Consider the following 12473-nt stretch of genomic DNA (forward strand, 5'->3'; position numbering starts at 1 on the left):
CAGGTGCTCCGCCGGCATTTCTCCCAGTGCAGGAAAACGCCAAATCTTGAACCTCCGCGCCCCGTACACGCACATTGTCGCATCACCTCCCCGAACTCGTCCACGGCAATTCATGATAGTACTCTGCCGCCATGCGCCGCCGCGCCTCCCCCCGCGCCTCCATGCCTGCGGCAAGCCCTGCCAACGAGCCTACGCGACAGCCAAGGCATCCACTGCCGACGACAAGGCCGCAACGCCGATAGCCAAGCAGCTGAAGAGGCTCGGGGCGTGGTCAAAATCGGGCGAGAAGACGCGCATCGGCGGACGCAAGCGCGCAAAGAATGCATTGGGCACGAGTGAAGCGCGCAGGGTCAATATTGTCAATGAGGAACTTTGCGGTAGGTCCATCCACGCTGCTGCTGGGAAGATGCAACGGTGCTGACGGCAGAGACTAGATGAAGCCATTCGAAGGCTCGGGAAAACGCTCGAGAAACACAAGGGATGCGATATCCTCGACATAGGCTCCGGTGCTTGTCTCTGGAGCCGTGCACTCCACGACACCGTCCAGCCACGACGACACTTGATACTCGACGCCGCAGCCGATCTCTATGAGCCAGTGCGCAAGGAAGTCATGGGCGAGCGACAGTACGACGTTATACCAAAGTCAGGTATCCTCTGGTCCGACCTCAACCCAATCCTCGACAAGGAACTAGACCCAACCCACAAGCGCCCCGTGGACGAGACCACGCCACATGACGACCTGCTTATCACCCTTAACATCTCCATCTGGCCCAAGAAGTCGACCTGGGGCTTCGACAATGTCACGCAGCTCCTTCTCTACCAGATCATGCACAGCATTCGCACCCACACGCAACTGCAGCGATACGCCAAAGTGCGGATGCTGGTATGGTGCAACGACGAGACGAAGAAGATGGTGCTCCCACGCACCCTCCGCGCGCGCAAACGGTCCGCATTCGAGGCGCAGATGTCGTGCGAGTGGATCCGCGAAGTAGCAGGCAGCGATGAACCAAGCGATAGCGACAGGCTGTACCTACGAGACAAGTGGATAGATTACGAGTCTGCCGCTGGTGCTCGTAGATCCATGGAAACTTTAGGACTCAGCACGCCGCGTCACCGTGAGACCCGACTTCAATCCTTCCTTCGGCAGAATCCCAGCCTGCTTACTGAACCGCTGGCTGGTGTACGCCCTCCCCTCTATGAGCGACCTTTTCGGGCAGAGCTCGCCGAGGTCGAGGCTGCAGCGGACAGCAACGACGCAGCACTCCAGAAACGGGTCATGTCTCTGAGATCGCGAAACAAGGCCGAAGACCGCCATGCACAGGAATATCTCGAGCATCTTCACGTCCATGACAGGCTCATGGCCATGGACCCGTCCGACCCCGACTTCGCCGCGCTCGCCGCGTCCTACGAGGAGTCCGTCACTGGCATGAAGAAGAACCAGCTGAAGGAGTACGTCGTCGTCCGAGACAACTACCACATGTTCAAATACCAAGACCGTGGTCTGTTGTGGGATCAAAGACCCTACGAACCTCTCGCTGTCAGCCCGCTCGACTTTTACCCCAACAAACCCCTTGCGCTCCTCGATATCCAGCCCAAGCTGCTTTCCCCGGTCCTTCGAAACCACGGGCCCAACACGGATCGATCAGGCGACTATGGCAACATCATTCTGAAAGAACTGTTCCATCGCACCGCCCAGCCCATTGCAGGAAGTCTTCTTGACAACATTGCACCAGGCTTCGCCGAGATGGTCGAGGGCTCACGAGCCCCGAGTCTGTGGGACCCCAAGATGGGCGGCAACCCATTGGAGGGGGAATCTGGCCTGACGGTGCGAGGCATGAGCGTGAAGCACTTTGAGGAGATGATGGAGGCATGGATGCGATGGCCTTTCCGACCCGACTATCTGCACATGCTCGCCCGATCGACGACAATCAACGAGGAGGTCGATAACACGGTGGACGACGACGACATGGCGATGAAGTCGGGCGAAGACGAAGGCGTGGAAATACTGTAAGAAAAAATATATTGTAAATATGTACTACAGCAGATCGAAATGGGTCCTGACAATGGGAACCCTGTAACAAAACACCAAAACGCCGCCGCCATTTCTTCCAATACTCTTCTTTGCAAATAACAGTAACAACTACCACCACCAAGACCATGTCTTCTCCAGCGTGGGATCTGCAAGGACATCTTCCACCCAGCCCATGTATTGCCGACGATCGTCCAGTAGTCGGGCATACTCCAGCAACACGCGCAGCGTGTAGACCTGCATGTCCTCCTTGCGCAGCACGCGTTCCGCCCACTCCTTGCCCGCACTGGCAATTTTCTCCGCCGCGGCGTCATGACCACCGCGACCCTGGAAACCGAGAAAGTAGTTCATGATGCCGTAAAAGTCGCCAAAGCGGTTGTCCATGGGGACGAAGTGCTTCCAGGCCACCAAACGGCTATCGTGCCACTCGCGCCAGACAGTCGCCTTGATGGGAAGCGAGGTCGACCGAAGGAACCCGAGATAGCGTCCGGAGAAGCTGTTGCCATCGATATCCGGCAAGTACTTGCTGTCAAACTCCTCAGACATGCTCATGCCGGGCAGTCGGCTGAAGAATGGGTCCGTATGCGAACACGCGCCGTTCTCTTCTCTGGGCTCACAGCTGAGATCTGTGAACGCAGTGTCGGACCACTCGCCCACCCAGTCACCCAGCACACCAGCCTCCTTCGCAGGAAGGTCATATTGATCCTCTGGAAGCGCCCAGTTTTCAGCTCGGCGGAACTGGTGCTCGACATCTGTGACGGTCGTTGCATTCGTCATGGCGACGAAGCGATGCCGTTGGAATCCACGCCAGTTGCTCTCGCGATTCTTGCCTCCAGTCGCCACGCCGCGCCAGATGGCCTTGGTGCTCTTCTCGTCCCATGAAGGGCCGTGATCCTCACCGCCGGTGAATCGTTCCTCTGCGGCCCAGTACATGGGCGCGGGCAAGAGGATCTCGTTGTTTACGCCAAGTTTGGATCCGCCAAAAAATGGAGTCAGAACCTTGGTTGAGGACACTGAGAGCGGATCAATGAAGATTCCCTCCAGCCCCTGGAGATCGCCTTGATGACAAATGTCCGTAGACAATGTGAAATTGTACACATAGCCATCGAACATGTGAGGATCGGCCAAGCTCATGTTGATGTCAGGGGGCTCCTCGAATGAGTCCTGAAGTGGCATCTGCCGCGCAGAGCTGGCCGGTGGGCATCCACGTCGTGCTATTTTCCAGAACGGTCTGGTGCCTTCCCAAGCCCTCGGGCGGGTTTTGGTCATGAGATCGCCATAACCTGGGGGCGGGAGCTTCTGCGAATCACTGCGCATGTGCTTGGCCTTGGGCAAGCGGACGGTCTTGGATGCCTTTTTCATGTATTGTGCCATGTCCTCCCAGGGCACCACCAGACGAGGCTCATCCATGGCGTTTAAGGGGAGGTCCATGTCGGGTAGAAGATGGGCAATGGTGGAGGTCATGTTCAGCCAGATTTGCGTCCAGAACCAATCGCTTCCTGCAGTTGCGACACCATCTCGAATGTTGATTGTCATTTCCCAGTCCCAAGACTCCTTGCGAATGACAGCGGGATCAAGACCCCACAGGGGTTCGATATCTTGGTGAACCTGGTCGAAGAAGTCCTCAATGATGAGGGCGTCGTTGGCTTGCGCAAACTCGAACCAGCGGTCAAAGCCAGGAGGCGGGTGGCGCCCACGTCGTTCGCGATACGCTTGTGCTGCTTCCGACAATGTCCTCGTCTCCTTGGACAGGAGCTCTGCAAACGTGTGTTCCGCATCGTAGATGAGGCGATCTATAGGGTGTACGCCTTCAGGCCCACCAGACATTGGCGCGCCGCCTTCGAGGGTCGCCTTGGTTTCCTCGTCGTCGTCGCTGGCTCCAGCAGAGGCATCGGGGCTCTTGTCGTCCGTGGCCTTTTGCGTCGGGACAGGCTTCGCCGCGGGCTGCTCCTCGGGGTTCGCTTCGATCTTCGGCTTGGTCTTTGGCTTCGGCTGGAGCTTGGGCTCCGTGATAGGGGCCTCGGGTGCGAGAGGTCTCGGCTCGGGCTTGGGCGCAGGTCGTTGGACAGCGTTTGCGGGCGGTAGAATCTCCGGCTGGGGTTCGGGAGAGTTGGCGTAGAAGTAGTACAACATTAGCAGCATCGCGCCGACGAGGGTATAACGAATGATACCCGACGGTCGGCGCGGAAGAAACGACGGTGATAGAATCTTGGGCATAGTTGATAGCGGTCGCCGGCCAACCACAAGGGTCTTTGCCTGTGCTTATAGGAGATGCAGGTGCAAATATCGCGTGGTCGATGGACACGGATTGAGCAGACTGTCCTGCTGTCACTCCGGAGTCGCTCAAGAAGCCTGGCCGGCGTCGAATGAAAAGCCGTGTCACCTCGCGTTGTACAACGTGTGATGGACGTGTGGCGGCGGATGCTGTGCTACGCTCGTTGATGAGGCAGCGGAGCGAGGGATGGAGATATCAATACAGCGCAGGCGACATAGTCCCGCAAGCAGAAATCGAGAGAAGGAAATGCAGACCGAACACGACGAGGTTGTGAAGGAACGCAGACAGTGTGGACAGTTACGTCGCTCCCTTGTTTTCTTGGCTCCAAAATTATGCCACCTTTTCAGAAGTCGGAGGAATGCGATTCATACGTGAGCTCATGCAGCGAAAGGGCCCTTAGTTAACCCCCAACTCTCCAAGCACCATGGCGGCCTGGAGGTGCGTAGGGGATTCGTACGCGCACCTTACTGGCTACTCTGGCACGTTTAGAGCATGTGAGATCCACAAGGCTTCACGCGATGATGCACGCCGCCAATCCGTATTTGAGGGATTGTCAGGGGGTTTATCCAAACTTGCAGCATGGCTGATCGATAATGACACGAGTCTCACAGCTGCTTTCGTATTGGGTCTCAGACGCTGACAGAACACGGTCTCAATTGTGAGCCGAAAAAAGGAATCGGTGATGGGCTTTTGGCTTTAGCATGTGTCATATTCATGAGTCTGTTGTGGACGGTTTCGGCCGAATGTTTCACGTATTTAATAGGCACCTCCGTGAGTTGACGCTGGTACTTAATTGAATAACTGCAAATGTTTCGCGTCGAGCGACTCCAGCAAAGATGTGTCGACACCATTACCTCCTTGGCACCAAACACGAGCACGGCTGGGGCTATACATAGGTCGTCAGCCGCTTCTGCCGAAGGCATGCGTGAAGCAGGACGATTGCAAGTTATTCGACAGCAGCCTGATGCAGCGCGCAGAGAATTGTTGTTCGTTGACACAGAGGATGCTGACGGAGGATGGACAAGCCAAAGTATCCAACTTGCTAGCAAGCGCCGCTATCTACCGACACCGATAGCATAGTCGTTGACTCCATGGATACCAGTTGAGAGCATGATCTTGAGGCACGATACGGCCGCAGACCCGAAACGTGGACGATAAGGAGATGGCTCGGATAAGATAAGCTTCATTATCAGACTCTGCCCCGCGACGCGGTGTCCAAGCATGTGAATTCGTCGTGAGTGCGCCAACAGCGGGCCTCCTTGATCGCGTGCTACACTTGTTATAGCCATCACCAACAAGAAGCCTGATTTGACACATCAAATGAAGGACACTCTTCATGTTGACTCGAGTGTCCTGTCACGGCACCCTCAAGCCGCTTGTCATACGCGCCCTACGGCGCGTCGTGGCAGCGCCCATCCACTCTGTACACTTTGACGTTGCGCCCAGAGGAGGGGTCGCGAATGGCGGCTGGCACCGGCTGTGATAAAACGTCATCAGGATCTGGTGACAGCGAATTGAACTCGAAGAATGCAAAGAATATAGCGATCCTGAATCGCACAAGGCTAACTGTAATATGCATGCCACCTACATTGCATCTCGTCTGCCTCGACACCCTGCTGGTGAGGCATTTGCGACCAGACGTACTAGACCCCTAAGTGAAGGTAACCCGCACCCGCTATACCCCTAAGTGAAGGTGCACCGATGGATCCAGTTCGAGAGTCCAGGCGCCCTTCCAAATCACGGACCATCTTGCCCCTAAGTGAAGGTGTATGCGACGTGGACAGTCATAGATTGCTTGTCATGTCGTCCATGCCCCGCCAGGTGATAGCTGGCCCGCGTCTGGCTCTTCCAAGGACTTCACGACGGCAGCTGACCTAGCCCAGACGCGACGACTATTTAACTCTACAGACGTCGCCTTCCATTCCTCCCGCACAACTCACCTCTGCTATGACCTTGGATCTCGCTTTCCACACACAATTCGCGACACGATGACAACCTCGCCCATCCACAACCGCTTCCTTAAATCCCAAGAAGACCTCGGTGTCGTAGCCGTTGGCTTCTCGGGGGGGCAAGGGAAATCTGGCGTCGACGAGGGCCCTCAAGTCCTAATCGAATCTGGCCTCCTCACCCAGCTCTCCGACTCGCTCGGTTACAAGCTCCATGGCGATGACAAGGTCCATTCGTACGCCGAGCTTCTTCCACAATCCGACGAGCCCTACCGAGGGATGAAGAATCCCCTCGCCGTATCCGCCGTCACGCGCCGCATCGCAGAACAGACCTACGAACAGTCCCGCGAGGGGCGCATGACCCTCACTCTAGGAGGCGACCACAGCATCGCAATCGGCACTGTGGCAGGTGTCGCAAAGGCGACGCGGGAGAGGCTGGGGCGCGAGACGGCCGTGATCTGGGTCGATGCGCATGCAGACATCAACAGACCGGAGGACAGTGACAGTGGCAACATTCACGGCATGCCTGTTGCTTTCCTCACAGGCCTTGCCACCGAGGAAAAGGAGGAGTACTTTGGCTGGATCAAGGACGACATGCGCCTGAACAAGAGGAAACTAGTCTACATTGGCCTGAGGGACGTCGACCAGGCCGAGAAGGTGATCCTCAGAGAGCACGGCATCAAAGCGTTCAGCATGTTCGACATTGATAGATATGGCATCGGGCGCGTCGTCGAGATGGCGCTGGCCCACATTGGCTCCGACACACCCATTCACCTGTCCTTTGATGTCGACGCGCTCGATCCTCAGTGGGCGCCCAGCACGGGCACGCCCGTGCGCGGCGGCTTGACGCTTCGCGAGGGCGACTTTATCTGCGAGAGCGTGCATCAGACCGGCAACCTGGTGGCGATGGATCTGGTCGAGGTGAACCCCCAGCTGGCGCAGGACCAGCTGGTTGGTGTGCAAGAGACCATCAGGGCCGGCTGCTCCTTGGTGCGGTGCGCGCTGGGCGAGTCGTTGTTGTAGACTGGCTAATAGCTTGGGGTGGAAGTACCTTGGGACACAAATACAAATCAGGTTAGCCTCGATAAATGTGACTTTTTTCAGAACTACGTTCTCAACCGCCCTGTAGATCATCCGCGACTTCCAGTCTGGGAGTGATTAAAGGCAACATCGTGGTACATTTCTCGGTCTTTTCAGCAATGTAGTTTCTCATGCATCTTTCTACTGATAGATCCGAATTTCACACTTATGACGAGCGTGTTTCTTGTTGTGGTTGTGCCACTTTTTCTCGTAGCCTGCAGGTGTGCATGGCTACCTGTCAGCCGGACATTGATACGGACATAATTTTATGAGTCTGTACATGTACGAGTACGAACAAAGAAAGTACGGTTGAATGGTGATGCAGCCCCTATATATGTAAGACATCTGGAATTACATGCTGTAGTCGAGAGGAACACTCTATCCACCCACACGCAGAGACCCACGATCATGCCCACTTCAACTTTGACCAATGCAGCCGGGCTCCTTTACTCCGTGGCAACTAATCATACCAAGTCATACCCAGCCATTGACCCCGAGAAGTTCAGGCTCCCGGATGATCATGTCGTTTGCATCATAGATGGCAGTAGTGCCGCAGGGTCCGGTCTGGCACGCTCTTTTGCCCAGGCAGGCGCAGCTGGTCTCATCCTCGCGGGTCGTACTCAATCTGGGCTCGAAGCAACGGCGAAAGAAGCCAAGACATTGAGGTCCTCGATAAAAGTCGTGACTGTGTACTGCGACGTAACCTCCAACGACGACGTTGCTGCACTCGCAGCCACAGTCAGAGAGAAAATCGAAGGTCGTCTGGACGTCGCTGTTGTCAATGCTGGCTATAGAGGTCCTTTGTCTAAGGCGACATTCCTCGGGTAAGATGCCAGGGACGTTGAGAAAGCATTCAGCATCCACTGTCTGGGCACTTGGTTTTCTGCCCATCATCTGGTGCCCTTGCTCCTGGAATTCAAGGGGAGCTTCATTGTCATCAGCACCATGGCGGCGCCTATGATCACCGGGTTCGGCACGACTTCGCACTACTCCGCCAGCAACGTTGCTCAGGTCAGGATGGTGGAGATACTGCATGCGCAGTACTCGTGTCGGGGATTCTTCTGCGCCAGCGTACATCCCGGCGGTCTGCAAAGCGGTTTCTCCAGAGCCGCATCGATGGAGTTACAGCAACGTAAGTGATCAGCCATTAGCTACATGCGATTGTATCTCACGCTGATCAGATTTGAACGATAGTCCTGATCTGGTGGGGTCCTTCTGCGTGTGGCTCACAAAGATTCCGAATTCGGCGGCGCAAAAGAAAGCGTTGAACAGTAGATGGCTCCTGTGCAAGTGAGATGTGCTGGATCTGGAACAGCATTTTGAGCGCATACAGCAGAATGACTTGCTGCGATTCAGGATTGCGATCGAGTGAAAAGACAAGGTCCAGTGCTTCGCCATGTTGGTGGCCGGTTCAGAGGAGTTTACGTCTTGAAAACACAGAGATGTGCAGACGCCGCAGACGCCCAGCGTGTTCCGTGGGGATACGCACTCATCCTCGATAATGCAAAGGTTCTCCCTGGGCTGATTTAGGTGTGACAACAAACGACATGACCACTCACAACCACCAGTATCTTGCTGGATTGTAAGTGAATAGGTTCGCCATTTGCGAGAGCATGAACCAGATACGTGGCTGCCACGGTTGCGCGGAGGCTGGCAGCAACGACAAGCGGGAGCATAGAGGGCGCATTGACATATCGTAGGGGACAGGATTTATTTAAGGCATGCTGATGTTATTTAAACCCCGTTTGCGTGACGGAACTGACAAATGGCCCGTCTCAAAAAGTCGGTCAACACTGCAACAGCACTTTCGATTATGCGCTGGCGAGGTGAGGCTGCTCGGGATGTGGTTCTTGGAGAACCCATGCAGCTCCAGCGGTGGAGCTCCAGCCACCTTCTTGCCCGCGTCAAGCCCCCGCTATGCTCCATATTTCACCAGCCACCCTAAATGCGGACGACCCATCACCAGCCTGATGGCATAGCATTAGCACTTTCATTAGCAGCCAACTCGGTGGAGCGGCGAATGCGGGAGGCATCCCAACCGTCTTCGAATGCTTCACCTTCTCGTCTTGCTTTGATGCAATTTTCTGTTGTCCATATTCACTGCCGTATATACCAGGAGTCCCTGCGCCTGACGCAATACCATCTCACCGCCATACTCTACTAGCTATCCGTGACACATCGAGCCGACCGACAGAGACAACAATCCCTCTGGGCATCACCGCATCGTGCAACCGAAATCGCTACGCGCCAACACGTCGCCTTGCCTCCACAGTACAAAATCAACGTCACGAACCAGCTTGAGTCATCCTACGAACCATTTCCTGTCATATGCGACACCCACTCGACTTGGCGAACTCGACCATACAACTGCGGCGCATCGCACGGATTGTGGGACGGACAGCTGCAGGTCCGACGTGGCAGCCACTGAGAGCCCCTTGCCCATCGCGTTGGGCATCGCGAAACGACAGTGTTTTCCCTGCCTCGCCCAGTCGGCGTCCGAAGCTCGAGCAACAATAAGAGCCTGCCTCTGGGAACATTGGTGTGGTAGGTGCACGTCCACACTCCGCCTCCTTCAATCCAACAACGGACAACAACACTATCGAGTCCGCGAGTACACGACGCGAATCCTATCGCGACTTATCCAAGCGACTTCCTGACGAAACACCCCATTCCGAACACTCAGACGCAAGCGTCGCAGACGAAACGCCAGCATGGTGGCCGCCTCTTCGGTTGTGAGTGGCTCAATGTACACGCGCAGCCGCGCGGTGACAAGTCGAGTCCGAACCTACAATTGGCCGCCGATACAGCTCAACTTCTGGATCTTTGTGATGCTCCTCGCATCAACAAGCATCCTCGGGGTCTTTGCAATTTTCATCCAAACGCAGAACCAACTGCAATTACCGGTACCATGGTAAGACGGCCCCGTTGACCGCAGAGGACGACAATGAGCTGACAGCTGGCAGGTACTTCCCATACTTCATCACCGTCTGCGGCCTCACGATCCTGTTCATCCTCGGCCTCTTCTGGCTCATATTTAATCGACGACTACTGCCCGCCATAGTAATGATTGGCGCCTTCATACTGTTTGTACTATGGGTCACGGGTCTGGTCATTGTGTCGATTCAGCTGTTCGGGCCCGAGGGGTCAGTGTCGAGTAACTGTGACATTCAAGTATTCAGCCAGAATCCAAAAGGGCAGACGCTCAAGGTCCTGGCGTATTTGCAACAGAAGAACATCTGTAAGTAAACAACCTATGCCAATTCGTGGAGGACTCGGCTGACGATGATAGGCGAGTCGTGGCGGATGGTGTTTGCCATGGCCCTCATTGGGACAATATTCCTTCTTTGGATCATGATCATGGCTTACCAAGTCTTTGTCAACTCATAGCAGCACCGCGGCTGCTTCAATCGTGGCGGCAGACCTTGTCTGTCTGCACTGTTATCCTAGCTACGACGGGTGGTGTTCCGAGCGCGACGTGAATGATAGACGACGGAAAGAATTCTTAACGAGGTACGGATTAGCATACGGATGGATTTGACAGCACCGGCAGCATTGGGAGGCGCATTTTGCTTTTGCATGGAGTACACTTTCGGGCACACAGGCCGCACAATCTACACACCACTTATTACTCGTGCATTGTTTGCCATCTGCCAACATATACGGAGACGCGACCGTTCTACTTGCCCGCCGACGAGCTAGACCATGCGCAGTATGCAGTTCCTGGCGAGTAGCGGCAACTTTCAGCTCGAGTGAGCGACCAGGCCCAGGTCTAGCCACGTCCTGCTTGCCCCTCACTGCCACCGCCGCAGCACACCAAATTGATCCCCTCACCATCCCGTACCGCCCTTCCCGCTCCGTCGTCGAGCTCATTTCGAGCCGTCTTTGCACAGCGTTGATTTGCAATCGGACACGCAAGTCTGGGGCGGAATGTTGTAAGACCATATACTTCGGCTGGAGCTCCGAGTGAGATCACTCACCATGACAGATCGGAATGGAGCGGCTGTCGATCAGTGATGTAAGATCTGGAGGCATCCAAGCAAGAGAGCTCTGGAACTGGAGCTCATTGACGCTAAGGTCGCGTTATGACGCCTTGCGCTGGTAGCTAGAGTCCCGCCGAGATCCCGAGTGGGGTCATCTGGGACGGAAAGGAGGGGTCCTGCTGTGTGCAGCTGTACGTATACGTACGTACCACTTGTTGGTGATAAGACGGTCCATTCGTGATGGCATGAGGACTAGAGCTGCTTGGGTATATAAAGTCTCTCCCTACCCGAGTATCTCATCGTTCTTCCATACAATTCATCAAACACCTAACACATCACACACAAACAACATTAGTCGCAATGGATTTCGTCAAGAAGGCAGCCAGCAGCATGGGCGGCAGCAGTGAGAACAAGGACAACAAGTCCGAGAACAAGAGCCAGCAGAAGGACGACTATGGTGACAAGGGTGTGTAAACCAGAAGACTCCTCCACTATCAACTGAATTTCTCACTTACATATATCAGCCTTTTCTGCTGTCAATGACAAGGCCGGCTGGGGCATCAGCAAGGACAACCAGGAGAAGATCACTGACGGCGCCCGTGAGGGGTACGAGAAGTACTCTGGTTCCCAGGTTCCTGACAAGTACTCCAACTAGGACGCTGAAAGGACGAGTTAATGAAGATGCTGTCAAAGCCTGAAGAAGTCAATTGATCCCAATTAATCGTGTGATGTGTGGTGTTTTCATAAGCCTGCGCAGTGGGCCCTCTTTATGATGCTCAAAAGTATAAATGGAAACTTCTCTAGATTGGTGGTCCATAGCCCACATAGCTGTTATATGTGATTCCCATCTGGCACCTCAGATATTTGCTTTGGCCGTGTCAGTTCATCCACCATGGAGTCCTACTCCTGCCACAATATCATCTCTCAACTGAACTCACGAGTAACAGTTGAAACCTTTACATTAATGCTACAGTGAAGCGCGACTCATCGTTTCAAAAGTCATGATATTATGTCACGTCGCAGAGAAACGCGATCACCCTTGGACACAGCATCTGTACAGGGTAGGTGCCTTAACGTTGCTGTCACGACGATGGGTGACAGCGGTGGACCCGCCCGCTAGAGCACTATCCCTCCCTTGAAACCTGGATGGGAGCGACTAGCAA

The 12473-nt window shown here is 55.0% G+C and overlaps 5 protein-coding genes across 5 annotated transcripts; 4 read left to right on the plus strand and 1 right to left on the minus strand.

Annotated features, from left to right (window-relative positions):
• Nucleotides 1–112: 112 nt before the first annotated feature.
• On the plus strand, nucleotides 113–2011 carry J7T54_005335 (uncharacterized protein; the record flags this gene model as incomplete). Its single annotated transcript, XM_051509714.1, has 2 exons — nucleotides 113–377; nucleotides 435–2011. 2 exons carry the CDS (start codon nucleotides 113–115, stop codon nucleotides 2009–2011), a joined length of 1842 nt encoding a protein of 613 aa, XP_051359285.1.
• Nucleotides 2012–2140: 129 nt separating this feature from the next.
• J7T54_005336 (Beta-1) lies at nucleotides 2141–4246 on the minus strand (the record flags this gene model as incomplete). The annotated part of the gene is made up of 1 exon (XM_051509715.1): nucleotides 2141–4246. One exon carries the CDS (start codon nucleotides 4244–4246, stop codon nucleotides 2141–2143), a length of 2106 nt encoding a protein of 701 aa, XP_051359286.1.
• A 2046-nt stretch (nucleotides 4247–6292) lies between these two features.
• On the plus strand, nucleotides 6293–7273 carry J7T54_005337 (Arginase-like protein; the record flags this gene model as incomplete). The annotated part of the gene is made up of 1 exon (XM_051509716.1): nucleotides 6293–7273. One exon carries the CDS (start codon nucleotides 6293–6295, stop codon nucleotides 7271–7273), a length of 981 nt encoding a protein of 326 aa, XP_051359287.1.
• A 2768-nt stretch (nucleotides 7274–10041) lies between these two features.
• Nucleotides 10042–10717, plus strand: J7T54_005338 (uncharacterized protein; the record flags this gene model as incomplete). Its single annotated transcript, XM_051509717.1, has 3 exons — nucleotides 10042–10241; nucleotides 10294–10568; nucleotides 10620–10717. 3 exons carry the CDS (start codon nucleotides 10042–10044, stop codon nucleotides 10715–10717), a joined length of 573 nt encoding a protein of 190 aa, XP_051359288.1.
• Nucleotides 10718–11670: 953 nt separating this feature from the next.
• Nucleotides 11671–11965, plus strand: J7T54_005339 (uncharacterized protein; the record flags this gene model as incomplete). Its single annotated transcript, XM_051509718.1, has 2 exons — nucleotides 11671–11776; nucleotides 11835–11965. 2 exons carry the CDS (start codon nucleotides 11671–11673, stop codon nucleotides 11963–11965), a joined length of 237 nt encoding a protein of 78 aa, XP_051359289.1.
• Nucleotides 11966–12473: the final 508 nt, after the last annotated feature.

This window comes from Emericellopsis cladophorae, assembly GCF_022114955.1.
Source record: "Emericellopsis cladophorae strain MUM 19.33 chromosome Unknown NODE_68_length_110240_cov_114_783829, whole genome shotgun sequence".
Taxonomy (NCBI): domain Eukaryota; kingdom Fungi; phylum Ascomycota; class Sordariomycetes; order Hypocreales; family Bionectriaceae; genus Emericellopsis; species Emericellopsis cladophorae.